Source organism: Molossus molossus, unplaced genomic scaffold (assembly GCF_014108415.1).
Source record: "Molossus molossus isolate mMolMol1 unplaced genomic scaffold, mMolMol1.p scaffold_m16_p_12, whole genome shotgun sequence".
Lineage (NCBI taxonomy): Eukaryota > Metazoa > Chordata > Mammalia > Chiroptera > Molossidae > Molossus > Molossus molossus.
In genome coordinates, this window is record NW_023425347.1 from 14,308,976 (window position 1) to 14,331,747 (window position 22,772).

The 22,772-nt window shown below is 38.5% G+C and overlaps 1 protein-coding gene and 1 pseudogene across 1 annotated transcript in view; both read left to right on the plus strand.

Annotated features, from left to right (window-relative positions):
* OFCC1 (orofacial cleft 1 candidate 1) overlaps positions 1 to 10,462 on the plus strand; it is a 345,526-nt gene extending 335,064 nt beyond the window's left edge. Inside the window, exons 21-22 of the mRNA XM_036255603.1 lie at positions 9,942 to 10,148; positions 10,448 to 10,462. Coding sequence (XP_036111496.1) covers positions 9,942 to 10,148; positions 10,448 to 10,462 — 222 coding nt within the window. The remainder of the gene's footprint in view (positions 1 to 9,941; positions 10,149 to 10,447) is intronic.
* A 3,245-nt stretch (positions 10,463 to 13,707) lies between these two features.
* LOC118626219 overlaps positions 13,708 to 22,772 on the plus strand; it is a 30,999-nt pseudogene continuing 21,934 nt past the window's right edge.

The following is a 22,772-nucleotide window of genomic DNA, read 5'->3' on the forward strand; positions in this document are numbered from 1 at the left end:
GTCAGTGTAATTAGAGCGAGAACTGTGTTCCTTCGGTTCAGTTCTGTGTCTTCATATTGCTCTGGTACAAAGAAGGATTTCAGTAAACAAGTCTGAGTAGATGACTGAAAGAATGAACTAATGAATGGACGTGCTTTGAAGAAAGGTTTTTACATAACACGTCTCAAGTATGTTTACTTATAATTCTATTCTTAATTAATCTTTGCCAAAATAGTTACTGCTGTGATCAATTTTCTGTATGCTCTTTTTCTTCCTTTTTATTCTTCTCTGGAAATGTCATGCTCAAAGAGAGAACTACATTCAAATAAAGCATATGATCTAATGTTTGAGTATGACAATGAAATGGGACACTGACAATATCCTTTGAATCACAAGAAGTGTTAACAGTCTGGGAACTTAAACTCACTGAAAGTTACTACAGAAAAGATGAATGCTAAGTCACCCCATCCTTCTTATTTTTTAAATAAAAAAATATGTATCTTCACATATATGTTTTTTTTTCTCCCATCTTCTAAGTCCCAGCCCAGAACAGATTTCCAACATGAGCTGTCTATTTTTATTATTCCCAAACATGACTTATCTCTCCTCAAGTGCCTTTAAAATTTTAATCTTTCATTGGGCGTTTAAAACTTACTGTTTAAATTATAGTCATTTGCATTTGTCTTACATCCCTTGCTAAATTTTAAATTTCATGGAAGCCAAGGAAATACAATTTTGCCTGTACCTCTCAAGGCATCCAGCTTGAATGAGCAACTCAAAAATGTTTTTGAATAATGAAAAAGCATTTAGTTTCGAAGCACAAATGACACATATTGATTTCTTTTAAGTTGTGAAAAACAACCAAAAAACACTTTCTGTTCCTGGAAGAGGAACATTTAAATTAAATACAATCTGTTTTACCTGAAGATGGACTTAGTTCATGTTTTCTTGTCTCTTCAGTATTCTTATAAAGGTAGGGATGAGATTTTTATTTCCTTTGTTTGAGACTCACTCCATAAAATCAAAATAATACTTTCTTACTTGTAGGACTGTTTAATGAGGCAATTCATTATCCTTAGTGCATGGTGGCTCTGGAGTAAAGGTTTGATATGCGTGCAGAGTGGTATTGTTTTAGGAGAGTTATGACATGGGCCATCTTTGGTTTGTGGGTGGAGTGGGTAGGGTGATGTGGTAAGACAGCAGCTGAACAAACTTACTAAGTTAAGAAACAGGGTTAAAATGGCATCACAGAACATTGGTAGGGAGTTCACCTCCTTGATGCATCTGAAGGAATGACCTTGGTATTATTAGAAAACTGACATGAAAGAGCAGTTGCCCTGCGTATTAATTTTGCAGTTGGCATCCATGAGCCGATCTCAGCAGCTTTGAAGATTGGCATGACAAAAACATCACAAAAGAAAACAGATTGCCTTAAATATTGAACCCATTTAAATCACATACATCATTTATTTTTTTTCTTTCAACAAAGTATATTTAGTGCCTCTGACTAGCCAGGCTCTCTATTCCCGCTCCTCATGAAGCTTCAAGACAGACATCGACACGGAAATATACAGTGTGGTTGATGGTGACACCTATAGTGTGATGAGAATAAGTAAGGCATAGGGTGTGGTTGAGGGTGGAGGTGGTATTTCATAGCTGGGGTCAGAAAGACCCCGCTGATGGGTGGCATTTGAGTAGCATGGTGAAGGAAGGCAGTGAGCCAGTGGGTGGCCCGGGAGGACTCACAGCCATTGCAAAACCTCCTGGAGGAGTTTGGCGTTTGGTAAGTTCACGCTTACTGCTGCCAATTCTTCCTCCTCGATTTTGGGCCAATTTATATAACTTAATTTAGTCTTTGGGATAAACCTGGTGACAGTCCATAGAAATTATAATTTATATAGTTTTGTTCATTTCAGTTACACAAAAATATTTGGGCAACGAAACATCATTGTTGTTTATTTAATCCTGAAAATAAGTTAAAACACACACACACACACACACAATGAAGATGACCCTTCCCCCATCTTCTGTTTGTCTCACCCTTTGGTATTTTTTTCTGTTGTTAGAGAAAATCAGACCAAAGGATGGGTTAAGGACCCAGGTTTTGTCGCCGGCATGGCGGTGGCCACCCTTTTGGATGAGTCCTTCCCCGACAGAGAGGAAACACCTTCTGCCTCAATGCCTTTCACATCCGAGCAAACACAGAGGTGCTGGCTGGATAATTACTGTAAAAAGGCAAGGCAAGTGATCTTCATTCCGTAGACCCCTGAAGCCCACATTACCCATGATTTAGTGGCTTTAACAGATTTGAGAAGACCTTACCCAGGTCTGTGTACCACATCGCAAGCCTGTAAAGGGGAAGGCTTTTCTTTCCTTATCTGGAAAGGAAAACTTCTAGTCAGATTTCTTTCCTTCGGACGAGTGCACTGAACTGGTTGTCTGAACTAAGTCAACTGAACTATTTTTCTTCAGTTCTGTCGAACCAGGAACTAAAATATTAGAGCAAACAGATTAATAACCTCCAAACTTGACGGTGTTCTTCTTTCTGGAATTCAGGGGAAGGAAAAGAGTCTCTTTTTAAATGTAAAGATCTGGGTATATTGTGCAGTTCTCCAGCTATCTATGATGTATACGTTTTTTTTTATACAAACAGACTTTACAATTTAAGAATGTTCTTCCTGTATTAAGAGAGTGGAGTGTGGGACTGGGAGGTACCGCTGGCCAGGTCCTCATGACTGTTTTACATTTAAACAACGCGTGTGTAGCTCGTAGGATTTATCTGAAAGGGCCGTGGGTGGCTAGTGCAAAGGAGTCTTGTTTTTATCCTTACCTTTTTTTCTCTACCTTTTTATATATATATAAAATTTTGGGGATACTGCTAAGACCTGTGACTTTCTATTTGCATTTATTTCTATTTCCGAGAGCATTGAAAAATTTTATAACCAGAAGTGAAGTTCTTTTTGATTTCTTAGTGTGTTTCTTAAGAATTTGCAGGAGTGTATGAAAATCACACCTTTCTGCTAATAGATGCAAGATGTAAAATGTTGGGGTTATGAAAATTAGAGATGTTCACAATAACAAAACTTACTATCCAATGTGTATAGAAACACATAAGGATATACATTAGCTTTCCCAAAATTGCATAATTTCTATCTGAATTAAGCATGTGTAGTTTTGTTTAGAAGTAGGGCTTTCTGGCAATGTAACATAGTTTATTACTTTTTTCTAGATCAGTTCAAATTTACTCAAGTGCTGCTTCTATACTCCTAATGGTGGTGTGAAAGAAAGAGCTATCAAGGCATAATCATTCTACTTAATTTATTTGTAGGTAATCTTCCATTAATTTTTTGCTTTTTTATTTCAACACAACACACAAAATGAAGAAATATGCAAAATTGCTGATATACATAGGCTGCAGGCAAATAAAAATATCTAGATGAAAATGAAAAACATTACCAAATATGTATATGCTTCCAAAACTTCTGATGTTATCCCAGGTTTCAGTATTTAAGTCAAGGTCATAGGTTAGATTCTTAGGTGACCCAGTCATGCCTGTGGATCAAGGGAGAGCATTCATGGTCACTGTTTGAAAAACTAACACTTGCTATGTCCTTCTCTCCTGTGAACAGAAATTACCTTTTTTGTTTTTCTAGACACAAGTCTCTGAAAAGCTGACATTATTTTATGTGCACCAAAGGATATGATATTGTGGAACAATGATCACAATCCTAGTCACATATTTGCAATAATTAATTTTGAAGGAAATCATTGCTCTCTATGACAAAACACCACACTTGTGGTTAAGATGTCCATTTTACTGAGACCCAGTTTTTTAATGACATGTTCTCTCCTAAAAAAAAAGAAAAAAAGGAGAATAAAATCACGATCATCAAGGCGCAACTTATTTGGAGTTTTAAGCTTCAAATACACAGGAGAATAATTGGATCATCCAGTATGACCTAATTTCCTGACCCTGGTTCTCTCTTGCCAACTTTCCACAATCATAAATAGAGTGCAAATTCTAGAGAGAAAAAGAAAAGAAATCCACCCAAGAGCTGTTAAAATCGTATCTATACAGTAAATATGTGTACCACTGTGTAACTGTAATAACACAAACAAAGCCACTGTAAGGACATTCACATCAGACCTAATTTCATGCTGAACCATTATAATGCAATTAACAGCCTCATGGTCCTGTTTTAATTAAGCTCTGTTGTGAAATATGCAGCATTTGAACCTGTCCCAGCCTGTTTCGCCTACCATCGAATTACTGCCCGTAACTTGTTTTTCTGTTGAACGATGAATTTCATTTAAGGATTACTGTCTGTGGTCTGGCATCCTGTGGGTTCTTCTGAGCTTTTGTGCCTTCAGAGCAAGGCCAGCTTTTGCTCCTCAGATGTGTCCTATATGTGTCGTCTCTCAACTCTCTTGTCTCAATAGGTTTATTAACTCACTCTGGGCTCTCCTAGAAGTGAAAGGACAGATCTGATTGGTTTAATGAAAGACGTTTCAGTCGACAGGAGAGTTAACTTGTGGAGCTAACTTCAGATGCTGTAAGGCACAGTAGCTGTCTTCTGGTCCATCAATTTGCAGAAATACTGAATGAACTCAAATTTTCCATAGATCCTATTTAAGCTGCCAAATAGTTTAACCGTTACTCACTAGAAAATGGGAAACAAAAGCATCTACAGAAAATGCAGTTTATACACGAATCATATCCTGCTTCTTTCTGTTCCTCCCTCACTTATTCTAGTCGAAAATGGCCCTGCCTCTGAATCACCTTCATGATCTGAAGCAAAATTAAATGGAAAATATCACACATGCCCATCTAGATTGGTGATCAAATATCACAGGTCAGTTTGCTGAGCACCTTGTTACTCAACAGCTAGTTTTAAAGAAATAGAGTTAAAAGTCCAAAGAACAGAGATTATTCAGAAATAAACCTAAGGACCTAAGAAAAATTGAATGGTGATTTCTTCATCATCTCTTACCTCCACTCCATCCTCTGATCTGCCTCTCTTCAGGTTTAGTTCCTGTTATAAAACAACCATGTTCTTCTTCTTTTTTTTTTTTTTTTTTTTTTTTACCTTGCCCTACTTTCTTAACCCTAGGGAGGATTTTAAGAAGGTTTCAATGCTAAGCATCCCCAATTGCTTCAGGCTGTCTTTGGTTGTAAGTCAGAATATAAAGCAATTACCCGTAGGGTAGAATGTGTTCATGGCCAATGGGAGAATGTTCAATATATTAGCAGGTAACCAAAGATACTCTCTTCTGCGTGAGCATCTGGTTCATATACTTAATGATTTCTGTGAGGTTTTATGGGTCATTCACCCTCACTTCTATTGGGTTCTATCATCTTTTCTAAAAGGGGGTGGGTACTCATACAGCAAAACAATAGGATTTAGCTTGATCCACAAGTTTTATTGTTGATAGTGTTCGATTATCCCAACTATCTCAAGAGCTGCTAGCTAGAAATTCTGGAAATTGCTTTAGAATCAGAACTTTATGATCCCCCAAAAGAGGAGAAGAACAAATTCTTGTATTTTTCCTAATTAATCTTCCATTCAAATAACCTTGAGAACCTTCTGTGGGACATTTAGTAAAACAAAATGCCTGTGGTAATTTTGATGCTGCCTCTTTTTCTGTTTTTCATGACAAACTACACTGTACCCTTTTTGAGTCAATAAGGATGATTCCAGAGTTCCTGCTCAGACCAAGGGTAAAAGAATCTTCCCTCAGATTCTTCCACATGAGCACTTGACTGACCGGCAAGTTCAGCACCCAGCATCGTCCAGACGCAGCCCATTCTGCATCCACGCCGGCGCACAGGGACAGCAGTGTAGGATATGACCGGACGGGCCACGCCATGCACAGGACAGCAGTGTAGGATATGCCCGGACGTTCACCACACAGTACAATCAAAACTGCCTGGGCTCTAGAGTTGGACCCACCTGGGCTCACGTACCAGGCCTGCCTGGTGACTGTTGGGAGCGCAGGGGACTACTATGCTATGTGCCCCTTCCCCACCTGGGCGATTTGAGGAAATTAATGAAACACAGGAACCCGACCAAAGGAAACAAAAATGTCAGCCTCACTCCTGAGGAAGCTGTTTGGAGGATGCGGCTGTCAATCAGTGGCCCAGTGGGCTTGCAACTCATCACCCCAGAATGAAGAAGACTTCCCACAGACAGCTGGGCTGTAGCCATCTCAGAAGAGGCTGCTTTTATTAAAACAAGACTATGGACAAGCAGAGCATATGGGCACTTCCTGGGGGTAGAGTGGATACCAAAAAACCCCCCAAAAACCAAACCAAAACCAGAAACTCCACAAAAACAAAACAGTGGGAAGGGTAAGGGGGACTATTCTGATTTTTTGTTTCAAAATCCCTAGCAGGGAGAGTAAGTAAAGCTTGGGGACAGATAACCAGTAGTGTAGGGCAATGCAAGCTGAAGGGATAAGGATTATCTGTTAGTAAACATCATAGAACTGTGTCTTTGGGCAAGTTACTTAGCATGTCTGAACTTCAGTTTTCTTATCTACAAAATGGGAATAATAATACCAATCTGACAGAATTGCAATATTAAATAAGAAAACATTAATGTGTGTGTGTGCACATGTGTGTGCATGTGTGTCTACGTGTGTGTGTTCACTGCCCCCCTTGAGACCTGCCGCTAAATAATGCTGACTTCCTTTCTGGTCCAGCCACTGCTTCTTCATCAAAATCCATCAAAGATGTCTCTGGGCTGGAGGCAATTCACTCCTCCCTTTCCTAGAACCAGAGGTGGTTAAAAAGGAGAGGAAGAAGGAAGTACATATCAAAGTGGATAAGAATTATTTTTTAAAATCTACTCTGTACAGTTTACTGCCCAAATGTCAAGGTCACTTATCTTTCGAAAGAAATCAGCTTTGAAAACAGAAGTTGCCATTTTTCAGACAAATAAATACATCTTCATAGTCCTTTGAACATGGAGGTGGTGTCCAGGGAGGCGAGCCAGGTTTGTTTTTTATGGCGTCTCCAAGACGGAGAGGCTCCCATCTAACAAGCTGCCACGTGGCTCGTGGCTCACCAGTGCTTCGTGCAATGAGGAGAGACCCCATGGTTCTCCAGGGCAAAGCATGTTGTTCCCATCTCATTCCCTTTTCTGTGATTTTCCTGAAGTTTATCCTTTTACATCCAGAGGCTGGGAGACATCAGTGAATGAGCTGACTGCAAAGGAGAGAGAAGAGACACACGTAATACCTGACCTGGAGCTGTGGATGCAGGGTGGGGAGCTAGGCGGCCTCGGTTCTGATCCTGCCCCAATGCACAGACTTTGCGAGGGTCCTGCAAAACATCTTTTCATCATCTACCTGCTAATTTTACCTGGGGATGTGACGTGTCATTTAACCTGCTCCCTAGGCTTTCATACGGATTAAGAATTAAATATATAAATGTATTTATGTTCCCATAGTTGTTCCCATAGTTTTGCCGTAGTTCAATGAATCTCTTCTTCAGATATAGTCAGTGCTGAATTGATTACCGTCTCTCCTCAAACCAGCCCTGGCTGCTTGCTATGGTCCCATTTTGGTGGCTTCACTGGCCAGTCGTTTCTCAGGCTTTTGTCACCATTGAGGTGCCTCTTTCATTCACAGCTTGTACCTAGCGAGCAACCAAATTCTAATGATTCTACCTCAGAAAAATAGTGTTGACACTGTCTCCAATCCAACTCCCACTGCTCAGATGCAGGATCTCTTCATCTGTGTTTGGTGAGGTTATTGCTAATCTCTCAATCTCCTGGTCTACTCTCACACTGTCTTCACCGATTGCTCTGGAACACAAGTCAGATCAAGCCTCTCTTCTGGTCAAAACTGTCAGCAGCTTCTCCCCTTGATGAATTCCATCCAAAATACCTAGCACAGTGTGCAGCATCTTCTCAATACCAAATGATAGTTCAGCCTCACACCCTGGTCCTCTGATCTCTCCCTCGATCCCTGCACCTTTCGTTGGCCCTTGAGCTGCTGTGCACTTTGCACCTCAGTGCTGGGTGAGCACTGCTGTCCTGCAGAAGCACTTAACGACTCTTCTTACCTTCTGAAACCTGCCAAGTGGTGGTAAATGGAGTATTACTCAGCCATGAGAAGCATGAAATCTTACCATTTGCAACAGTGTGGATGAACCTAGAAGGTATTATGCTGAGTGAAATGTCCGTCAGAGAAAGACAAATACCATATGATTTCACTTAGGTATGGAATCTAAAGAACAAAGTAAATGAACAAACAAAACTAAAACAGATTTATAGACACAGAGAGCGAACTGGTGAGTGCCAGAGGGGAGGAGGTTTGATGGACTAGGTGCAAGAGGTGAAGGGATTAAGAAGAACAAATCGGTAGTTACAGAATAGTCACAGGATGTAAGTAAAGCAAAGGGAATGTAGTCAATAATATGGCGATAACTATTTATGGTGCCAGTTGGAGTAATGGAAATACTGAAGGGAACACTTTGTAAAGTACATGATTGTTTAACCACTGAACTGTGTACTGAAACCAATACAAAATAAAATAGAAAGAAAGTAAAGAAATAAAATAGCTAAAATAAGTAAGTCATTTGAAAATAGAAAACAAAAAAGAACAAAATTTCACTAAGGTTTTGAGACCCAACTCAAACCTCACCTCCTCAGTAAGGTCCTTTGAATTCCCACTAGACGGTAAGTTCCTGAAGCATGTTTATATTGTCTCAAAAACCTAACACAACGTGGTCCTCAGTTAACTTTGGTTTTTCATCATATTAAACCTTGATCTTTTATCTAATTCAAGCCATTTCAGGGTATTTACTACTTCTTTACCTGTTCATCCAGATTTTAATCTTGCCTTTTTATTTTCAAAGAAAAAAAAATTCACTAGCTAGAATCTTGGGAATTTGTCAATTATAGACTTGAATTAAATAGTAATTGGCCAGAACTTTCTTTTATATTATTAAATCTTTCCATATTTCTGAGGTTTAAAAGTATTCATAAATCATTTTAAGAGGAGTCGGTTTTGGAGAAAATGTTTGATACAGATTTAGTACAACAACAGATAAATGTTTTCTGTCTCAGAAAGAGCCCGTGACGGAAGAAACCCATCAAATCCTTCATCTATTTCAGAGACTACCGGCATCAACACCGACAGAAACTGGAAACCGAAAACATCTATATAGTTCAGTGGTCATAGTCAAAGATAACAAAGATATCTAGATTCCATAATGTTTGCTAACCTCAAAAATATCTTAGAGCAGAATAGCCTAATTTTCGTCACCAGTATTTTAAACCAGCAACAGAACAATGTCTTTTCAAGTCATTCATAAGTCAACTTACATTAACAAAGGCCCCACAGGGTACGTTTTATTAAACAATGGAGTTATGACTTGAGAAATCATCCTAGACAATAAAGTCCGGTAAAGTATAACAAGAGTTGTGGTTGCCACGAAGGCAAAACCGTAGGTGAACACATGCAGCGTGTGAAATGACTTCCCCGTGCGTTTCAGTACAATGTGTCTTTATTTTATCTTGTACACTCTTTGGAGGATACCAGAGACATAGCACTTAGCACACTGTCCATAAGGAACAAAAAGCAAAGATCGCTTTTGGACGGGAAAGCACAAACACCCATTCATAAAACCATTCGGAAGCTTTTTTAAAAAAAAAAATCAACACTGCCATTGTAGCAGCCTGCTTGATCTTCCTACTATGGGTTAATATGGGAACCAATTACAGATTCATCTGTGTAGAATTAACTTTATGGAGCACACACCGGGGATTTCTCTATCTTCACTATTTAGATATATGTCATAAAAATATGCACGGAATGGAGTTCAGGCACTGCAGATGGCAGAGAGTTTCAGATTTATTGTAAAATCATTTAAAATTTGTTATGTTCTTGCCAGAAGTTAATTAATTTTTTCTCTTCATTTTGGGGGCTGGGGGGTTGGGGGGGTGTCTCACTAGGTGGCAGTGTATGATTATACCTGGAAAAGCCATGCTGTCAAGTCCGGCATCTCCAGCTGTGACCCGCAACATCTACAAAACATCTCTGAGTCTGCAAGTGGTCCAGGAGATATTACTTCTCACGTATCCGTATACACCGTTTATCCCAGTGGGTTCCGAGAGCTTTACCGCCATTTCCTCAGGCTCCCTGGTGGTGCTATTATTGAGGTATGTATCTCTGAAAACATTTCATGCAAATGCTGTGCATGTTGTAGTGCACAAATGTACGTGCATGTGTGTGTGTGCTTATACTTTATTTCAAGACTTCGAATTACTTGGAAGACATATTGTAATGAATGTTTCTAATACCACAGTGGCCCGGAAGATGTACTTTATTGCTTCCTAAAGAAACAAAGGTATGGCATAAGGAAAAACAATGCTTCTGCACATAGCTATGTGAGGCAGGAAGCAAGGGGCATGATTCAGAATTCTGCCTGTGAGGACTTTGACTCAGTTAATGTTTGTAGATGTCAGCAGGTTAATGAGAAAGGGTTCTCTGAGGCCATGGACATGTCAGGTGCACAGCCCTCTGCTTAAGTGTTGTCACACAAAATAAATGAGAAAGTGGCACTTTTTCTTTTCTATAAGAATAATCTTTAAAAAATACAAATAAAAAACCTATCCCTAAATATTTAAAAACTTTTTAAAGTAGCATTTGACAAATACCTTGAAGTCATGTTTCCTCCTAAAAAGTCAGAGTCTTTATGTGAATAAACTCTGGAAAAAAAATCTCTCACATGACACCATATTCTCAAAATCCAAACTGCAAGGCATGTCAAAATTAAAGACGTGGTCCTGCTGCATCATGGAACTGGAAAGATTCTTAGTCCCCGTTATTTGGTGGAAATTAAGGGTAGAGGAAAAGGAAAATTCAGATGCATAGGGGTTTTGGCTTCCTGGTCTTGCTGGCATGCAAATCACTTAACAGTGGCACAATATTAGTTGGTAAGAACTTGCAGAATAAAAATATTTCTGTTTCTACCACAATTCCCCTATGGACTTTGGCTATTGTTGTATTTGTTATGAAGCTGATAAAATGTGTCTTCATAAAAATGTTTTTTGAATATAACCTTGCAAGAAATTTCTCATTGTTTCCTACTTAGTCTGGCGATAGGGAGTTCTTTCTACTGTATCAGTCTGCAACAGTGTTTGGGTACTTGAATAATTCACACAGACACTCCATTCAGAAAAGCACAGATGTGCTTACAATCTCGCATCAGTTCAGCTCCTCTCGCCCATGCCGAGGTGAGATGTAAGAGGGAATTACGTGTATTGTAGCAAAGTAGCAGGTAGCAAAAGTAGCAAAGCTGTGGCTGCATCTGATGTCATTTTTGGGGGGCTCGGGTCACAGCTGCTGTTGGTACTTCTCCATATAATTCTTTTCAGACTTCTGCAATATTTGCTTTAGAAACCTTCTTGTGGGACAAAACTGCCATTGCTTATTTATTTATTTTTTTAATTTGCACAGGCATGTGCTTAAATACATGTACCCACCATGCACCGAAATAACTCAAGAAGCCAGGATGCCAGGGGTGCCTTCCCTTCGGCTGTTGAACATCTTGTTGCTTGTAGGCAGTGGGGCTTGAGTGGGAGGCTCGGGGCCTGGTCTCAGGAGCAGAGCAATCGACAGGGCTCTTCGAACCACTGACTCTCGCATTTGCTTCAGAACCTTGGCTTAGTCATTTCCCACAAGTCTGCCTCCATTCTTATCTGTAAAACTGGGTTTTGAATGTTTATACTACCTGCCTTATGGGGATTTGGGGCAGATTAATGAGATAACATCTGTGAAAGACTTTTAGCTTACTTAAAAACAGTACAATAAAGATTTTAAAGTAATATGGATCATGCATGAATTTATTTAACTTGTAAACATTTTTTTTTCCAAGTACTAATAGTAACATTATTCTAAAAATAAAGCAAACTCCCTTCTGGCTGGGTTGAGTGTGGGGGCAATAGATATTATTGACCCATCTGACCCACACTGCCTGTTTTCATCACGGTGAGAATGCACCTGGGCCTCTGCCCAAATAATATTCCAGCAAATACTGAGCCAGCTTCCCCCTCTTTCAGGTCACAGCCAATGCTCCATCCTGCTCACTCCTGGGACTGCAGTCTGAACACTACCCACTCACGTGTTCGTGTTTACGCTACTTGCCTTCTGTCCTATGAAATCCATTTTGAACCAACCTTCTCTAACACTTAACGCATGTACTAGATTTTATTCTTTATCCTTTCTGAACTTGTTTCCAGCCTTGGATTGTGTTTCCTGGAGGCAGGAACCACGAAATAATACCAGAGCCTATTGAAGATTAGGCAGATTTTCTCTCAGCCTCCTGTCTGGCTATTCAACGATCTCCCTACTCTGTTTTATATCTCCCCTGACCCCTAACAGGTACCACCAGGCCTTTTATTGACCTTTCGAGCTATAAGACCTGAAATTGGAAGGGATTGGTCTTTTGCAAGCTCAGTGAGGAATGAAATTCACGTATTATCTTTCCCGAAGATGATGCATTGTAAAGAACTTTCAGCACCTAGGTAGACTTTACTTTCTGGATTAAAACAACATCTATTAGACTTTTGAAATGATGGTTTATAAGTAGTCAACTACTAGGATTCAGTTAATTTCTACCATTGAATTCTCTATTTCTGTCCTAGGCATGTTGTTGATACTCAAGGAAATCTATTCAATGCGTTGAATTTCTAAATGACAAAGTGTGCTGCATGATTGATAATTAGCAGCACAATATCCTTGCCAGTAATGCCCACAATGTGATCGAGGGAACCCACACCTAGGAAATGACTTAGGCCACTTAGAATTACCTGTAAGGGCATGCCACATTTTGATTAAATATGCAGATATGGGAAGAAATAGGCAGCTGTGTCTGGGCTTAATTTATTTACAAATTACATACCGCAAAATATATGAAAGAAAATGAATAAAATTTTGCTTTGCTCTTTTAAATTGAACTTTAGTCTCAAAAGTTTTATGGTGGGTTTTAATTAAATAGGGTATTGGGTTATCTAAGTTCCTTTTGCTTTTAGCACAGACTTGTGACAAGAGCGATTTCTAAGCCTCTCCTTACTTTAATATGAAATATAGGTCATATAGTAACCTTTTCTTTTTTTCACAATAAAACCCTAGCAATTTGAGTTTCAGCAAATGATCTTTAAATTTTTATTTTTGTGGAAGGCCCTGCTTTTGGAAAAGAATGATTTCTGCACCAACGAGGGCAGATTTCATGCGTCTGAAATAGAAGATGTGTTACAAACAGTGTTTCCTGTGGGTATGGATTGGCTAGTTTTTTTCATCCAGGTCTACGACCCAAGATGGCAAGGCCCTTAGTGTGTTGTACATATGTTGCTCTAAAATATTAAATCTCCACGTTTGTCGGAAATGGTCATTGGTCTGCCAGGCAGTGAGCACATCCTCTTAATTCCATTTGCATCAGCTTCTCTGAGATCAGCCATTACCGAGTTTCTCAGTAGACAATACTTTGTGTCTGTTCAGTAGGTAGGGATATCTTGAGGGTTTTTTTTTTTTTTTTGGAAAGTACAAAGTTACTCTAAAGTTTTTAGTGCTACAAAACCTAGAAACCCAGGCAAGACTAGTGCAGATTCATCAAGTCACAAATAAGCTTCTCAATCCCAGGGTATCCGTCGCAATTAAGAAAGTCCTTGGAGCATTAGTTGGGTGGAATGGGAAAAGGGGGTTTTGTCATTAGAGGCGATGTCGCCTGGTGGTCTGAGCGGAGAAGTGGGAGTCAGGAACCTGCGCTCCGGCGGAGGCTCCGCGCGGCCCTGCTGCGCGGCCCCAGGCAAGTGCGCGGCCTCCCGAGGACGGGCTCACCTACTTTGAATCTCCCATCTGAAGAGTTCCTTACCCAGAGCCAGGAGATACACAGCAGGAAGCCTGATTCCTTGTCTGCAAAATGAGAATATTAAAATTTGCCTAAATAACAGATTAACCAATTAGTGATTGTTAAGTGCTCTGCTGATAGAAAGCAGCAGGAAAGAAAGGCAAAAACGAAGCATGGAAACACAATTTTATTATTAGCTGGGTTTTCCTCAGCCTCTGGATTTCTCTTGTACTCAAGGGACTGAGTGACCACACAGTGCACAGAGCAGATGTGGAGGGACTGGACCTCACCTTGTTCCCCCCAAAGAGATGACAGCAGATGAAGCCGACTCTCTATCGCCAGCGGGCACGAAGCCTTGAATAAATGGGGACAGGGGGATCATGTTTTGTCCTCGAATCAATGAACTGCAGGGCGAACTTCATACACATAACTGCGAGTTTTCATCGTTAACTCTTCTGTTTCAATGGCTTTCAGAAAAGATGATTTAGTATTTGGAAATTCTCATAACCATCTTCTAGGATGACCAGTTTGAGGAGTGTGTGTGTGTGTGTGTGTGTGTGTGTGTGAGAGAGAGAGAGAGAGAGAGAGAGAGAGAGAGAGAGAGAGAGAATAGTGTGAAAGAAAATCAATAGGGAACTACAAAAAAAATTGGAATCTATAGAAAACATTTATTAAATGTAGATAAATTGTTCATGAGATTTTACATTTTCAGAGGGAAATTTCTTCATTCAGTGTTTTCCTTTTGTGGAAAGGCTCTGCACATGGGAGGGGGAAAAAAACAGCCTTGTGCTTCTCATCGCCCGTCGTTTTAGGCTGACCCAAAGAAAACAGTAAAATAAATTGATTTATGCGAATGAGAGAAAGTCATGCTTTCATTCTCCAGACTGAGAACACTTTGCATTCCGTGCACAACTCTTGCAGAAAAAGAGGCAGTACGTCCTCTGGCACTTTGCTGACACGGCAATATTGGAAAATATATGTTAAAATGAAGTAGTAATAGCAACAGTTTGGGTCTGCATGAAATAGTGCTAAAAATATCAAATACAGTAATGTCTTCATTTCTGGTTTTCAGACTCAAACTTAACAGTTGACACTTTGATTGATTTTTAAACATGATGTCCCGATGCTGTTTTCCTTTTACTAAGAATGATTGGCTATTGGGTGAACTGTGCAGGGTCCTCATTTTGTTATAGTTAAAAATGTAGATTTTATCATAAGCAATTTCTTAAAAAAACAGAATGCAAAAGCAAAGATGAATTTAATTATCAGATTAGTATCAGAATATAATATCACTTACATTTTTCTCTCATGAAAATATTTAAATAGATGTACTTATTAATAATTCAAATATATATATGAATTTATCTCCTTTTAAAAATTACTTGAAAAACTATTATTTCCATATATATGTGTCAAATAAGTTATTTTATTTGTCCATAATAAATCATCTGTGTAACTTGCCATGAAATGGTTTGCCTTTCAAAAAAGTAAGTCAGGTAATTCTCTCCTCAGGCTTGCTTTATCATTTATATATATTATTGGTAACCTATAAGAGGAAAATAGCAGTTTTTTTTTTTTAGGTTAGTACATTATAATTTAAAAATAAATACAAAAGATTTCATATGTTTTCAGGAAATGTAGTTATTTGCTGTTTAAAAACTATTTCAATCATAAGGCCAAAATACTTATGAATAACTTAGTGAATAAATTAATTTTAGTATAACCATGTTTGATTTCCTTAGAAAATCATGAAGAACTGTTTTGAGACTATTTATTATATACTGAGATGTGATTTTTAGAAGTATGTTAGAAATTCTGTAGATTTTTTTCTAAAATAACTGCTCTTGTCCAATCTTATAAAATACTAAATGTCTCTAAACTTCATTTGTATTTATAATTTGAGACTATCATTTATTAGTAATTCTCCTTTTTCACAGACCTCAGATTTTTTATTTGTGTATATAAGAAAAAGAATGATCAAATACAGAGTTTTGAAAGTAGTTAATAATCCTCAGCGTTTTAGATTTCTTTTGACTCTCTAAATAATTGGAACTTATGAAAGACATAGAAAATATTGTTTTAGTATTGTATTCATATATCTAGCAGAAATAATACATATGCATATGCTATAGTGGAGAAAAAAATTTCTTGGGATTGTCAGCCATAGGCAATGTTTTAAAAGGCATATTAAGTGTAAAAAAGCAGTTTAAAAAATAAGCCTTGACGTATTAACTTAGGGTTAAATGTCTAACAGTTATGGAGGTTAAAAAAAAAATGTAATCTTTATTGTACAGTTAATAAAGGTTCAATATTTTACCTGGAATAAAAATATGTCCACTTTTGATTCTGTATATTTTTATCTCTTATTGAATTGGATTTGGAAACCACATCTTCTAAATGTGGAAAAATATCTTTCATGGTTCTCTTTAATTATGCATTTTGTTACTATAAAGTTGGAAAGTTTTTGCATTATAAATGTATTTTAAATCCATGCATCTAAAAGTCAGTACTTGAAATGAACACTTTTAGAATATGCTGTGATCCTACTGATAGTAATTTTTATCTTGACTCCATTTGACAAGGCTGCCTGAGACTGATTTCTTAAAAAGTCAAAGATAATTCACTCATGAAAAAAACACGAATAAGTGACAACATCCTTAATATAATTATTTTCCTTATAATTACATACAGAAATATCATGAAAATACTTGGGTGCTCTTTGTAGTTGTATCAATATTAATCTAAAAACTATCTACCAATGTATTGATTTCTTCTCTGTAAAAATCCATAGATTTGGAGTATTAGCTTTTCTCTTTTTAGCTTACAGAACAAATTCTTCCATAATTACCTCTCAAGATTATTTAATGATAATATGATAGAACAATGTAAAACCCAGTTGCTTAATGTCAGTTATTTTTACATACTTGTATCCTATACATTATTTTCAATCTCACACTTTCTAAAACACTGATATAAAATTACATACGTCTATTTTATGTGCAGAATCACATACAGAATGCTGAATGACACTTAAAAGACTGAAACTGTTGCAGGATCTGAAGCAATCTTGACACTAATGCTAAATTGCAACAAGAAAACATCCAGCATTTTTACCTTTATGAGAAAAGGCTTTTTACATATTTAACATAATTTCAAGGAAAATAAACTGGAGTTATGTATAAAGATACGTACACTGTAACCGAAGAGTATTTATATTCCCCTGTAGAATACTTACAATGATTTCATTGCCATTTTGTGTCATTTTCTAAAGGATATAAAATACAGTCAGTAAACAAACTAGACTTTAGATTTAAGGTGACAGCTGCTCCTTCAGAAACAATATTCAGATATTTAATCTTAAGAACGTTGAATATTTTACAACCAAGTAAAGTACACTTTTGCAAAAAATGAAAGGACTGTGTGCTGTGACTTGCAATTTTTGCAGCTGTGATGATCCATGAGGCCACTACCACCAACACGCCATCATCACTAACTCTGTAATGTCAGCTGTTACTTCTCTGATTGAGGAAATTAACATTCGTGCTATCCTTTTGCAAAATGTAAGGCATTCTTTCTCTAAAATAATGTCGATTCAACTATTACTTACGCAGAGTGTCATTTATTTCTAGTTCTATTTTTGAAATTTACCACCGTGATCTAATTTTAACAGACCCTTTACTCCTAGTTCAGATTGTTGTACTTAGGGTATAAGGATCTGAATTCCACTGGGGAATATTCCATTTCATTACAGAGCCATGATGAGTTTAAGCAGACCTCCAGACCTTGCTGTGTTGCTGCAGTCAGTGAATTAGTGCTATAAAATACATGAGTCCTTTTTTAAGTGGGCAAATTAAAACAAAATTCATCTGGAATGTGTATCTATTTTATTGTTCCTCCTCCTAATTCTTATTGTCATATTTATAATGTCCTCTCAAGGAAGCTTTATCAGATATGGGCAGTTGGGTATGGCCCATTTCATCAGCTAGACTGTAAGTAGAGTCAGCTTCATTTTTCCAATTAGACACTTGAGGATATATCTACCCTTATTAGCAGAGAATTCACTATCTCTCTTCCTTAAGGCCTGTTTTAGCCACAATTTCAAAGAAATCCAGGGACTTCTTCATACCAAAGGGGGCCAGGCCTCCTCCAAGCACAAGGCAGAAGGAACTCATGCGTGCTGTTGTCACCATGCAGTGTGCTCATCACTGTTGTATAGCAACTGCACACAGTCTGAAGGGTCCGTGTCTGCCTCTGAGGAAGCCTTTTGCTTTCCCATTGCCTAGAAATGCCACAGAGACATATCCAGGCTTGCACTCCATCGTTCACCATCAGAAATATCTAACTCCAGGGCGGGACGCCTGAGTGTCTGGTCAAGTCCTCAGGGACTTCAGTCTCAGCCACATAGTTTGCCAGAACTAGTTTTCCTCCAGAAAAATTGACTGTGAGAGTTTTTACCCATTTTTGTGTTGCTTTTAGGAAAGGGTAGAATTTGGAGTTTCTTACTCGGACATTTTCATTGATGTTCAGCATTATTTCTTAAAGCTAGATTCTGACATTGAAATTACTAGACCAAAGGATGTAAGAATTAAAAAGGATAGATATGTATGTGTATATTTGATATATATATATATATATATATATATATATATATATAATCATCATTATACATGTGGTAAAGAGAATAATCACCAAATTGCCCTCAAAAAAGGTGAACAAAGATATAGTCACAACTGCAGTGAAAGGAAAGGTTGCCCAACATTTTGATCATCTTTTTGCCTATAGCCACAAAGATTATGCTCTCTTTAACTTAATAAGTTAATTCTATGCTTGAAATATGAGACCACCTGAATATCATAGTTCATTGTCATTTTCTGTCCTTGAAAAATGCTGCATAACTAGGCTTTTTTTGGGTATACATTTATGCAGCACATTTAAATACAAGTATGTCATGAGATCTTAGTTGTTTGTAATATTTATTTTTGACAACATTCCTTCCAGTAATCAATGCAACACATAAAATAAAATTATAATTATAATTATAATATTATTTGCTTATTTTTCCAGCACAAATGATTTCCAGCACAGACTGATAAAAATTAAAAATATTCTAAGATCACTTTATAATCACATTACAGTAATTGCAAAGTGAGCTCTCTTGTCCAAAACTTAACTCAGAAATGACAACAAATAAGTTTCTATAGCAACTGTAATTAAGGCTAGTTGTAGTTTATTTTCTCCCCAAACCTACCAGGGAAAACTATATTTGTTAATTTGATGTATATTCACACATGCATGCAAATCATTTTACAGAAGTACATTTTTGATACTTTACAGTGGCAGCTATATTGAGGACAAGGGAAATAGTTAAAATTATAGGAGCAAATTAGAAGAAACAGTGTGACTTAGAAGCTACAAGATGTTGGTCATGGCCTTGCTGTTGTGCAGCAGAGCAGAGAAATGCTTTCAGGTACCTAGTCCAGATGCCAACGGGATTTTCCCCAAATCTCCAGCAAACATTACCATTCCTGCTCTCACATCCTTTTCCTACCCACATACAATAGACTCTTTGAGAACTCATTAATAAAGGCATACTACTGAGTATGGAGATATTCCAATAATTCACTTCCTAGAAGATAAAGTGGCGATTGAAGTTGTTACTCGGAATCTAATTCTTAACAACAAAGGAAGACTGTAACTGACAGGACACTTAGGAGACAGTGACCTTGTTATTTTGGTATTTGTAATTCTGTTGAAGGCTGAGTGCTACCCAATTTGATATTAGCAATGTGCATTTCAGAAGTTCTGAGAATAACTGCATAGTTCACCACATGAGGATCTAAAGGGAAGGCATCTCAGGAGGCATGGGCAAAGCTCGAGAATTTTGATTCTGACTTGAATTTTGAGATAGTCTTGATAAAGAAAAGAAGGCAACTAAATAAATGCTATTGTGGCACAAACTGTTTCCAATAAACTTTAAAAGATCATATAAAAGGAGGTACCAAAAAATGTATAATAAAAAATAAATATGAGATGGTTAAGAAGAATGACAGGGAAGCAAATGATGGAAAAGAACCACAAAATTTGTAGGTACCACTGGGGCAAGGGGACTCTAGGAGGGCCAGGCAAGAGAGATCAATAAGACAGCAAAAATCAAGGTGTCCAAAGATACTTATTTTTCTCAGTACTATTTAGTTGTATGTGTCAGACATATAACCTATTTCTACATAATCACAAAAGGCATCTATTAACTCAAATTATGATAGATATTTTGAAGAAATAGCTGAACTCAGTTCAAGGAAATTAAATCAAATTCTCTCTCTCTCTCTCTCTCTCTCTCTCTCTCTCTCTCTCTCTTGCTTTCTCCTGTTTTCACCTATGCTGGCTTCTTGGGTATGTTTTTTCCTAAGGTAGCATAGCTCCAGATTTTACTACTACTTGGTATCTTCAAAGGGCGTTTTCTTTCCCCAGTATCCCAATCTGTACCTTTCCGCCCATTTGCCCACCCCCAGAGAGAGGCTTTCTGATTGGCTGGGTATATGATTTGCAGCTCCAGTAGGAGCTGGAAAAGTAGCTCTGAGAGGAGAAAATGGCTTCTGTAACCCCCAGAAGAGCTTGTCTGACAAGCAGATACCCTCTTTATTATCCAGAGATGCATTACATTTGCCAATGTAAATGTAGACAGGGCTCCCTGCCTTTCTCATCAGAATAGCCTTCAGTTCAAGAGGCCATGAATTCTGCGGAAAACAATTATTCAACAGAATGCCTGGGAATGTTAGATACCTTCAAGATGTAGAAGAGACATATGAAGTCAGTGAAATTGATGATTATTATAAACATCCCAGAAATAAACCCAAACTGTGTGTGACAAGTGAAACAGGATGTTGGCATGATTGCTAGTTGTGCTCCAAGATAATTAGTCTTATATATACAGAGAGCTTCTCTAGGGACAGTGAGTTTCTACTAAAAGGAATGTTGTCCTGTGTTTTCCCTCAAATGTTTTTTTTTCTTCTTCTTTATACGCATTTTATCACACAAGTTATTAAAAGCAAAAAAGAAAATCCCAGTGTATTTGAGCTTGGAAGTTTTTGGTTTTATAGATTGGGATAACTTATTTTCAAATGTGTCTTAACTGCTTACGGCCCTATACTCTCTGTATTAGTAAATATTATATTATACAAAATTTTATTTATATTTTGGTGTGTGATAAAATCATTATGAAAGTCAGAAATGAAGCCAGGCTTCTGATCAAGATGGCAGCATAGGTAAAAGTGGTCCTCACTACATCAAAATCACCACTAGTCCTGATCGCTGTGGCTCAGTTAACTGGAGCATCATCCCATACAACAAAAGGTGCTGGGCTTGATTCCCTGTCAGGGGACATACCCAGGTTGTGGGTTTGATCCCTGATCATGGTGCATGGCATGTGGCAGGCAGTCAATTGATGTTTCTCTCTCTCTCTACAATTAATGTTAAAAAATTTTTCAATTACTAAACTACAGAACAACCATCATTCAGAACTACTTGAAATCTAGCTGAATGGAAGCCCTACAACTAGGGACTTAAAGAAGGAGCCACATCGAGACTAGTAGGAGGGGCAGAGATGTGAAATGAGCTGGTACTACACCAATCTGTAGCAGATAAAAAATTGTGAGAAATACCTCAGCTTTGGAGGTCCCTCCTGAGGAGCAAGGGGTCTGAGCTCCATGTCAGGGACCCAGCCCAGGGTTCCAGTGCCAGGAAGAGAAGTCTGCATGACTTCTGACTATAAAAGCAAGCCGGGACTGTGGCTGAGGAAGACAGAGGATTCTGGAGTCACAGGCAGTTCCTCTGAAAGGTCCCATGCACAGACTAATTCGAACTCATGGCCTCGAGCTCCAGCCTTGGGTTAGCAGCTTGAAATGCACCAGAGGCAGATGGGGGAGAAACTGAACTGTCTGGAACAGGGAGTGAGTTGGTAGGGCAGCTTTCTGACAGATGAACCTCTCCTTTGAGGAGCCATCCCACCCCAGAGAGCCAGCAGGGGGTGCCATATCTGAGTATCCATCAACCTGGCTAAGTGGCTAGTCCTACCCTGGGGATTCCCTGAGACTCTGCCCCTCCCAACTTGTAGGCCTATTCAAGTTGTTTCCAGTGGCTTTTCCATCCTAATGGCTTGTCTTGGCTCATGCTTCAGACTTTTCTAAAATCTCTCAAACAAGCAGTATCTGGCTTTAGTGTACCCTTTGCCTCTTACTAGGTGGCCCAGGCTAAGCATTAGCAGCAGCAGGCCTTGATTCACAGCTTGGCTTCACCTGAGCACCTCCAAGCCCAGCACAAGAAACAATTATCTGCAGATCACTTTGTAGCTTATGCTGGGTGGCCCCAGGCAGAACACAGGTGGTGGCCGATCTTGGCCTACAGCTCCTGGGAGGCCCCAGAACCAGTGCACCTGGCGACAGCTTCAGACCTTGTTGAAGCACACCCAACTACCTCCACAAGCAACACACTCCTGAGGCAGACTCAGTGGGCACCAAAGCCTTGCTGAAGTAAGTCCTGCTCAGTGGGGTGGGCCCCTGCACAGCTGATTCTCCATGGTGATTAAAGCCACCCTTGCAGCTGACTGGTCTGGGAATAAATCCCTCCCAGTGATGTACCAAAAGCATTGAAGGCTCAACTACAATAAGATAGTGTACACAGCCCACATAGGGGTGCCCTGTTTAGGTGATCAGGGAGGCTGTGCCACTGAACGCTATAGACACCTGCTCCATAAAAAGACTCTACCAGGCCTGGGAGATGTAACAACTCTAATACATAGAAGTAAACACAGGGAGGCAGCCAAATGATGTGACAAAAAACAAACAAACAAACAAACAAACAAACAAACAAACAAACAAAAAACACGTCTCACATAAAAGAACAGGACAAAACTCCAGAAAAAAAGAACACACACACAAAA